A 10528-nucleotide genomic window follows, 5' to 3' on the forward strand; every position below is an offset into this window, starting at 1 on the left:
TTTTCCTTTATTTTCTAAAATTAAGGAAACAGAGAACCAACTATTCTTTCAATAAAAGGCCAATTACTATTTTATTTGTGCCCATGTGTTATGCAAGCACAATGAATAGGCCAAGCTATCTGAATTTAATTATTACATTAGGCGTTTCTTATGGATTGTATCATGTAGGTTTTGCCTGGGCGTTTATTGTTGATAGTCTCATCGGTAGAATTAACGGCCGGGGGGGGGGGGGGGGGGGGCCCAATGTATTTTGAGACATTTAGCCTCTTTAAACCTGACCTTTGCTAGGGTTCAAGTGGTTAATGTAAAAAAAAAAAAATACCTATCACACAAACATTTGGCGGCCCACCTGTAGTAACAGTGAGGACCCCCAAGGGGTCCCGGTCCCCTGTCACCCCTGTCATATTGTCATTAATGAGATACAGTATTGTAGGTTGTAGGCCAGCCAAAGGCATAATGTTGTGACACTGACAAGGGAAAAAGTTGTTAAACCAGCCATATGAACATGCAGGCTCTTCACAGCCAGTCAGTATCTGTAACAGTTAGATAATGACAGAGTGCTTTAAAGCCTGACACATATGATTTACTGTAGTGAGTGACCATGTGCCATCAACAACCAGTTGCAGAGCAGGGGTGGGCAACCATGTCTTCAAGATCGACTGGTCAATGCGATATGGGGCTTTTTGGTCGAATGAGGAGCAATTTGAAAACCCAGACCAATACATCCATTCATCCAATTCTGCTCAGGTTTGCTGGTCTGAATGTGAACCTCAGCTAATCACATTATGGGGAGAGGTGCAGCGTGAATTAACACAGGAACGAGTCAATGACCCTGGCAGAATGCCATCGGTCCAGTTGTGTTACCTGTTTTGCAGAGCTGGATCAGAGCTGGATCCCTGAATTTAATACACAGGGCCACAATGGAAACAAGCCCCTAGGGCTTTTTGTGTTGTCTTCTATCTATCTTTGTAAACCGTACCTCTGCACAATCCTCAAACTGTTAATAAAGTATTCATTCAATCAATCAATGAAGGCTTGTCAGGCCCAGGCCGAAGGGCCAAAAGGTCAGGGGGCCCCCACTGTTACAGAGCCTGAATTTCAGAAACTGAACCGAAACCCCTCTGCTTTCCTCAGTACTCTCAGTTAAAAAGGTCAAAGGTGTTGTGAAATGTTTTGTGGTTTGTCTGTAGTTCCCTTCCAGTTTCATGTACGTTAAACATCAGAGATTTCACTTCCTTTATTCGTTTTCTCAGCAGAAGTCTTGTGAAATGCATTGTGGTTTCCCATGTCTTGAAGATCGACTCCTCATTACCAAGGGGCACGATCAATGTCTCGGCCAGGATCCACCACTCGAGACCTGGATATCCACCCTGCTCTACAAAAAACTGGTGTGTGATGGCATATGGCAGGTCACTACAGTAAAGCCTGATGTATAATGACCTTGTGTCCCCTTTACACTGTACAAGGTTTAACAAATTATGCTGGATAATATGTTACCCACCTGCACAAGAAGCATTTCTGGTTTCTGTAGAACCATCTATGAACAAAAGTATATAAAAGTGTAGATTGAACTTCAAGTCATTTATGCTTCATTTGTCTGTGCCTTCATGTTATTGAGCTGTAATGTTCTGTGGTCTGTGTTCCTTTCCTCTCTATTCTCTCTTCCCTAATCTAACTCTTCCTTTAACTGCACATGTTGACAGCTCTCACAAAACAAAAAAAATCACCAACTCTTTTATGTTGATTAAGATCTTTTTTTTTTTAATCATTTTTGTATTTATTTTTTAAAGATTTGTTTTGGGCATTTTTCTGCCTTTATTGATAGTTTTTCAGGGAAGATTGACAGTAAACAGGGAGAGAGAGACGAGGAGAGACACGAAGCAAAGGTCTGTCAGGCTACATTGAGCCAAAGTGCCCGGACCGCAAGGCCAGCGTACGGGGCCTCTGATTCTGATTCTTATCCACTCCCTGTGCAGATCAGTGGATACACAATGACAAACAGTTACCACCACACTGTATGGAATGATATCTTAAGTCATGTATGTGTACTGTTACAATACAATGACATATAACATACTAAATATCTATTGAAAAATATAAACAGCACTGTTGTCTTTACTGTAGCACATATAATAGGAGACAGGATGTGAGGAGCTGTGTTTTAAACACACTCCTGTCTTGAGAAACAGGTCTCATAAATAAAGGTCATTATTTGAACATCAATTCACATCATTAATAGTTATCATTATTATCTACTATACCTCAGTGCTACTTACACACTATTATACATATCTTTTTGACTCTTTACAACTTGTTTCAAAATATTATTTTATGATTTCGGTTTCATCTACAGCAGTATAGAAAGTAGTTTTGTTCTCTTTTCGCCAGAATCTGACGACTCATGTTCACTTGAACATCATGTGGTAAAGAGTTTATTGGCTATTCTGCATTTTGTGTGTGTGTGTGTGTGTGTGTGTGTGTGTGTGTGTGCGCGCACACCACTTGGGTAGGACAGTGTTAAAGTCAGACTGGACAGAGCTCAGTCTGTTCTGAAACAGTGAAGACAATTGTAGGACAGTTTGACAACAAGACAATACAATGTAAGTAACATAACATTTAAACATATTCATAAATATAGTACATTATATTGTAATCACTTGATGCATAAAACATATAAATTATTAGCATGTACTTGTACTAATTGACTTCATGGTACATTTTTGTGTTGTTTCTTGTAAAGATGTCTGGCAGGCAAGGCGGATCAGAGAGGGTGAGGTACTTTGGAGGAGACAGGGAGGACTTGTTAGAGGAGGAGAGCAAAGTGTACGACAATACAGACCGTGTCAGATGTAAGTAACACACTCACATTGTTTCTCTCTCTCACTACAGCAGCTTGTCACGGTAATGTCACCCAATATTTAAGGTAGTAGTTACTATGGGTGTAACGGTACAGGGTGAACATAACCTGTCCGCTGAGCTTATAATGCATTATGACCAGCATTTATAATACTTCATAAACCTTGTTATAAGTTGTTATACATGATTATAAACATTTACAACAAGTGTTATAATCCCATATAAGCGCATTATCATGCATTATAATAGCATAATGCATTATAGACCTGACCTTAAGATACAGTCTTACCTTGAACTCTACTGTACTAATATCGTCCAGTTGTCCAGAGAGCCATCATCGTTAAGAGAGGCAACTTCAGAGCATGTGCAGTGTGTGTTACAGTGCTGTGTGTTCTACTAGCAGCAGGAATCATTGGCATATCCATGTACTGTGAGTATCAGCTGGTCAAAGGTCAAATTCATGCTCTTACAACAATGAAATGATGCTTCAATTGTGATACTGTGTGCGTTCACTTCACCAGTATTTTATTATACTGTACATGTTAAGACTTATGGGCCTTCTTCCACCTGGCTCAGCGGTGCTGGGCGCAGTGTTTGCCAACCAATGCAGTTGGCCTTCTTACACCCAACCATTGTCTAAATACCAAATGATATTGTGTGTGTGTGTGTGTGTGTGTGTGTGTGTGTGTGTGTGTGTGTGTGTGTGTGTGTGTGTGTGTGTGTGTGTGTGTGTGTGTGTGTGTGTGTGTGTGTGTGTGTGTGTGCGTGCGTGCGTGCGTTCTTACAAACAGAGCGCTCTGCTATCTTAAGCACAGAATGAAAGAATTGCACTTAGACCAGATTTGTTTTTAGACATAACTGCCAGCGCAGACATTTTCTTACTATTTAGACAGCACATTATTGGGATTACGATGTGGATTCACAATGTGCACACAATGATTGCAATCAAAATCCATCCAATTTCAACACAACACTCATGTTCAACATGACAGATTACATTTCTGAGGGACTCCATATTGAGGTTAAAAAAAAGTATTAATGATATAGGACAGATTATCAATATAATGCCAGATTTCTTCTTCTCAAAGCTTCCTTTCCACACAGATGCTTGATCTCATTATGAACAATAACAACAACTGTGTTTATTGTCAACTTTTGGTCCTTTGCAGATCATTCAACCTTTACTGAGTTACAGACAAAGTATGAGAACATGACCCTGGAGATAGACCAATGGAAAACTAGCTTTGAAAACGTGACCCTGGAGAGAGACGAATGGAAAACCAGCTTTAACAACGTGACCCTGGAGAGAGACCAATGGAAAACCAGCTTTAACAACTTGACCCTGGAGAAAGACCAATTGCAAAGTGAAGTAAACCAGCTTAAGAGAGAGACAACAGGTGAGAGAGGTTACAAACCTTTCTAAAGGAATATTAGTCTATTATTATTGATATTTGAACTATTGTCAAGGAAGTGTGAGTTCATGAAATTAGTTAAAGATGGAGTGCCATGATATTTTTCAACCCTAAAACCTGATCATAATAGTCTAGTCACTGGAGGGGGGTATCATGCACCCCCCGGAATTATACTTCTAATCAGGTTTTTCTTATTGGAAAAAATGTGCTGAAAATGATGAGCTATGATAAAAAGTTGTCAAAATGTCCCACCTACCTCAAAATTCCCTTTTTTGTATATGGCTCTGGCGAAATTATGTAAATGCAATATTAATTCACCAAAATTCCAAAAATAGACATGGTAGTCTGAAAATTGTCATGGACTATCCTGACACATAAGGGTAAGTAGCAGAATAGCATTTTGGGGCTTGCTACCATTGTATTTATAAATATGACCTATATAATCCCCAGAAACACAGAAAAATATACTGTCCGCTTGACAAACAACAACACAGATGGTCATTTTCCAGCACTTTCTTGTGAGTATCACTGCCCCATTTGTATATAGAAAACTTCCCATATCCCTAAGCTTTAATTTAAGCCCAAGATGACCTTTCTATCTTGAAAATTACTCTTTCTGTAGCCAAAAGTCTGCACTATACCTCAAATCGGAGAAAATATTAAATTCAGTCAGTAGCTTTCTAGAAGCCTAGAATCCAACAATAGGTTTCTATGTGCAAATAAGATGTCTAGACAGAGTTTTTAAGCAAGCTTTATAACATATAGCATAACATCACACACAAAACAACATCCTCTGTAATGAACAATGAACTAAATACACACATTACAGTATCCTGCCCTGTACACAGGGACATTTGTAAGCAACAGTGTACAAACAATGTCCACCATATACACTAACTTGCACCATGCAGAACAAAATGCACAGTCACATTAATCAGTCATCATAGAACTCGTCAGAGTCAAACTTTGTCATGCTACCTTGTCGGGAAGGGGGCTAAATACCTAATGATTCAAAGTTAAGACAACATTTTGGCGAGGGAAAAACGACCACCACCATTTTCCAAATGGTCCCTTGAGCTGTCACCTCAATATATGTGAATGGAAATGGGTTACATGGATACCTACAAGCCTCCCCTGTACAGACATGTCAAATGTATGCATATCTCATGCAGTTTTGGGCAAGAACCATGCAGTTTTTTGCATGCAGTACAAATATGTAATTTCCGCCTATTGTAAAAAGGAGACCACTTTACTGTATCTATAGCTGTATGAGACCACTTTACTGTATCTATAGCTGTATGAGACCACCGTACTGTATCTATAGCTGTATGAGACCACTGTACTGCATCTATAGCTGCATGAGACCACTGTACTGCAGCTAGAGACCACCATACTGTATAGAGACCACTGTACTGTATAGAGACCACTGTACTACATCTATTGCTATATGAGAGCACGTACTGCATCTAGAGTGGTCTACAAATGCAGTGAGTGATCTACAGATGCACTCGAGTGGTCTACAGATGCACTACAGTGGTCTACAGATGCACTACAGTGGTCTACAGATGCACTACAGTGGTCTAAAGATGCAACATAGGGGTCTACAGATGCACTAGAGTGGTCTATAGATGCACTAGAGTAGTCTACAGATGCACTAGAGTTGTCTATATATGCACTAGAGAGGTCTACAGATGCACTAGAGTGGTCTACAGATGCACTAGAGTGGTCTATAGATGCACTAGAGTTGTCTATATATGCACTAGAGAGGTCTACAGATGCACTACAGTGGTCTACAGATGCACTACAGTGGTCTATAGATGCACTAGAGTAGTCTACAGATGCACTAGAGTTGTCTATATATGCACTAGAGAGGTCTACAGATGCACTAGAGTGGTCTACAGATGCACTAGAGTGGTCTACAGATGCACTAGAGTGGTCTACAGATGCAGTATAGGTGTCTACAGATGCACTAGAGTGGTCTATAGATGCACTAGAGTGGTCTATAGATGCACGGCAGTGGTCTATAGATGCACTAGAGTGGTCTACAGATACACTAGAGTGGTCTATAGATGCACTAGAGTGGTCTATAGATGCACTAGAGTGGTCTATAGATGCACTAGAGTGGTCTATAGATGCACGGCAGTGGTCTACAGATGCACTAGAGTAGTCTACAGATGCACTACAATGGTCTACAGATGCATTACATGGTCTACAGATGCACTACAGTGGTCTATAGATACAGTACAGCAGTCTATATATACAGTAGCTAGTCTATAGATGCAGTACAGTGGTCTTTAGGTGCAGTACAATGGTCTATATATGCAGTACAATGGTCTATAGATGCAGTACAATGGTCTATATATGCAGTACAGTGGTTTATAGATTCAGTACAGTGGGCTATAGATCAGCACAGTGGTCTAGATGCAATACAGTGGTCTCGTGTAGCTTTAGATGCAGTACAGTGGTCTCGTAGCAATAGATTCAGTACAGTGGTCTCTATACAATACAGTGGTCTCTAGATACAGTACAGTGGTCTCATATAGCAATATATACACAGTATGGTGGTCTAGATACAGTACAGTGGTTTCTAGTTACAGTACAGTGGTCTCATGCAGCTATAGATACAGTACAGTGGTCTCATACAGCTATAGATACAGTAAAGTGGTCTCATACAGCTATAGATACAGTAAAGTGGTCTCCTTTTTACAATAGGCGGAAATTACATATTTGTACTGCATGCAAAACACTGCATGGTTCTTGCCCAAAACTGCATGAGATATGCATACATTTGACATGTCTGTACAGGGGAGGCTTGTAGGTATCCATGTAACCCATTTCCATTCACATATATTGAGGTGACAGCTCAAGGGACCATTTGGAAAATGGTGGTGGTCGTTTTTCCCTCGCCAAAATGTTGTCTTAACTTTGAATCATTAGGTATTTAGCCCCCTTCCCGACAAGGTAGCATGACAAAGTTTGACTCTGACGAGTTCTATGATGACTGATTAATGTGACTGTGCATTTTGTTCTGCATGGTGCAAGTTAGTGTATATGGTGGACATTGTTTGTACACTGTTGCTTACAAATGTCCCTGTGTACAGGGCAGGATACTGTAATGTGTGTATTTAGTTCATTGTTCATTACAGAGGATGTTGTTCTGTGTGTGATGTTATGCTATATGTTATAAAGCTTGCTTAAAAACCCTGTCTAGACATCTTATTTGCACATAGAAACCTCTTGTTGGATTCTAGGCTTCTAGAAAGCTACTGACTGAATTTAATATTTTCTCCGATTTGAGGTATAGTGCAGACTTTTGGCTACAGAAAGAGTAATTTTCAAGATAGAAAGGTCATCTTGGGCTTAAATTAAAGCTTAGGGATATGGGAAGTTTTCTATATACAAATGGGGCAGTGATACTCACAAGAAAGTGCTGGAAAATGACCATCTGTGTTGTTGTTTGTCAAGCGGACAGTATATTTTTCTGTGTTTCTGGGGATTATATAGGTCATATTTATAAATGCAATGGTAGCAAGCCCCAAAATGCTATTCTGCTACTTACCCTTATGTGTCAGGATAGTCCATGACAAATTTCAGACTACCATGTCTATTTTTGGAATTTTGGTGAATTAATATTGCATTTACATAATTTCGCCAGAGCCATATACAAAAAAGGGGATTTTGAGGTAGGTGGGACATTTTGACAACTTTTTATCATAGCTCATCATTTTCAGCACATTTTTTCCAATAAGAAAAACCTGATTAGAAGTATAATTCCGGGGGGTGCATGATACCCCCCTCCAGTGACTGTACTATAAGGTATTATTATTATGTAAGGATTTTTTTCAAAAAAAAAAAGTGTACAGAAATTGTTAAAAAAAATGTTTTATGTTCATTAAGTATGCCTGGTTCTCACCTTAGCACCTCCTCCAGTTCATTAAGTATGCCTGGTTCTCACCTTAGCACCTCCTCCACCACCTTAGCACCACCCACCTGTCCTAGTCCCTCCTCCTCCTCATGCCCACACCTGTTGTGTTATGATAATGAGGGGGAGGGTATGTTTTTTGGGGGCTCTGTGATGTCACTAAAGGGCTGTTTCTCTATTGGCACGTTTGACCCTCAAGATTTCAGCCTCCAGGAAGAAACTCCAAATAATCAGAGAAGACATAAAACACCATAAAACCGCCTCCGGGGGGCTTAATGAAGTTCTATCAACCTCATAGACACATGAAAAACAGAAAAAGTGCAAAAACATGGCACCACCTCTTTAAACATACTGTAGATCTTAAAAAAGGTGCAAAACACAATTTAATACATACATACGTACATACATACATACATACATACATACATACATTTACCTAGCCTGGCGTAGCCAGACTATATCACTGCGTGGATATGAGTCTGGTGCTTCCATGAGGACGTTTTTTTTCCCAAGGGGCGGGATCAAAACAATGGCCCTCGACGCAATTGGTTAGACCTACAACCAAATACCAATTACAGTCTCCCATATTCGAATACTGGGCCCTGATTGGTCCCCCACTTCTTCTGGAGCAGGAAATGGATTCTCTATGGAGCAGTGCCAGACCCAAATCGCAGAGTGCAATTTTTTTTTGCACTCGCAGATTCATCTGGTCCCAGGCTAACATTTACCCTACACTACAGGTCTGACAAGTGTTGCCATGTCTGCTTATTATAAGCGACATTGGACATTTTGTTCTGTAAAGCTTGTACATATTGGTAGTTGCAGGTTGTGGGTTTTGTGGGTTTGTTTCTAAAGTGAAAAAAATATATATGTACTTGGACCCTGAAAATATACTTTGGGCCGGTTTATACTAGTTTTGTGTCTTTCACAAATGTATCAATTTATTTTTCAAGAATGTTTGAAAATATCAGATCTACATGCAAGCTCACAACGCGTTGCATTGCGACGCATTGTGAGTTTATAGATCAGCTGTTTTCAAATAGCCAATGTATATCAGGTTAAAGTTGTTAAACTGATTTTGATGCTTTAACTGTGTGTGTCTGATCATGCAACCTTTCGTGTCTGATCATGCAACCTTTTCTTTTGGGCTTATTTTCGTAGACCTGGTTGCTTGTTTCTCTCGCAAAATCTGGCAACACTGTCTCTGACTACTATTATTTGAAGAACTACTCTCCATGTTAGAAATGATTATCAGTGCATTAAAAATCCATCAGTTAAACTCTGTTTGATGTTTAGTCAAGTCGTGTCCCAGTGGATGGAAGAAGTTTGGATCCAGCTGTTATTACAGATCTACTGAACTGACAACCTGGGAGAAAAATAGAGAACTATGTCTGAAAACAGGAGCAGATCTGGTGATCATTAACAGTCAAGAAGAACAGGTTAGTGGATGTGTGTGTGTGTGTGTGTGTGTGTGTGTGTGTGTGTGTGTGTGTGTGTGTGTGTGTGTGTGTGTGTGTGTGTGTGTGTGTGTGTGTGTGTGTGTGTGCGCGTGCGCGCGTGCTCAGGTGTCCATAATACATACATAAGTATTGTTGCATGTTATGTAATTCTTATTATAATGAAAACCTTAACACATTAGTGAAGATTAATTGTTTCTATCAATGCACACATTACCAGGAATTCATCAGAGGATTGACCACTGGGGATCAGTATGTGTCATGGATTGGTCTGAACAGGATTGCAGGAAAATGGACCTGGGTTGATGGAACACCACTGACAACAACACAGTGAGACATTTACACGTTTTTCTGTTGTCATTCTATCAAAATCACTGTATGTGTATGTGAGTGACTGAGTGGATGTGATTAAAATACCTCATGTTGTTTGTTGTTTACTCTGCAGGTACTGGGACAGTGGAAGGCCTCTTAAGAATGGAGACTACAACTGTGCATACTACGATAGGGGATGGTCTAATGAGCCATGTACACGTAATGCCTACTGGATGTGTGAGAAGTGATGTTTCTCTTAACTTCATTGATCAAACTGAAGCTTAGTGTTCTGCTTTGTCAAGTTAAATAGTAGTAATTAATAGTGAAAATGACAAAAACCCAAATATTTTGTTGTACAGAAGTACACACCTATTCTGGAGTGAAGATTCAGCAAAAATAACCGATCTACAAGTTCAGGTCGCGTCGCAACATGACAGGTTCTGATCTCCTGGTTTGGCTATAATATTTACAATGAACATTCTTTGTAGTAGGAGGGGGCCTGGTATAGAGCCCTGAGAAACTCCAGTCAACTAAGGATATAGCGTTTAAATGTTTAATACAAATCATTA

The 10528-nt window shown here is 39.8% G+C and overlaps 1 protein-coding gene across 1 annotated transcript; it reads left to right on the forward strand.

Moving 5' to 3' along the window:
- Positions 1 to 2533: 2533 nt before the first annotated feature.
- On the forward strand, positions 2534 to 10220 carry LOC311042603 (uncharacterized protein). The gene is made up of 7 exons (XM_084053424.1): positions 2534 to 2600; positions 2741 to 2849; positions 3176 to 3286; positions 4026 to 4253; positions 9487 to 9629; positions 9868 to 9977; positions 10093 to 10220. Exons 2-7 carry the CDS (start codon positions 2741 to 2743, stop codon positions 10205 to 10207), a joined length of 816 nt encoding a protein of 271 aa, XP_083909550.1. The 5' UTR covers positions 2534 to 2600; the 3' UTR covers positions 10208 to 10220.
- The last annotated feature ends 308 nt before the right edge of the window (positions 10221 to 10528 follow it).

This window comes from Gymnoscopelus microlampas (genome assembly GCF_963454915.1).
Source record: "Gymnoscopelus microlampas genome assembly, chromosome: 3".
In the NCBI taxonomy this organism is placed as follows: Eukaryota; Metazoa; Chordata; class Actinopteri; order Myctophiformes; family Myctophidae; genus Gymnoscopelus; species Gymnoscopelus microlampas.

Coding starts and splice junctions, on each gene's coding strand:
- LOC311042603 (XM_084053424.1), top strand. CDS start 2,741: ATGTCTGGCAGGCAAGGCGGATCAGAGAGGGTGAGGTACTTTGGAGGA. Junction 4,254..9,486: donor GCTTAAGAGAGAGACAACAG/GTGAGAGAGGTT, acceptor TTTGATGTTTAG/TCAAGTCGTGTCCCAGTGGA. Junction 9,978..10,092: donor ACACCACTGACAACAACACA/GTGAGACATTTA, acceptor TTTACTCTGCAG/GTACTGGGACAGTGGAAGGC.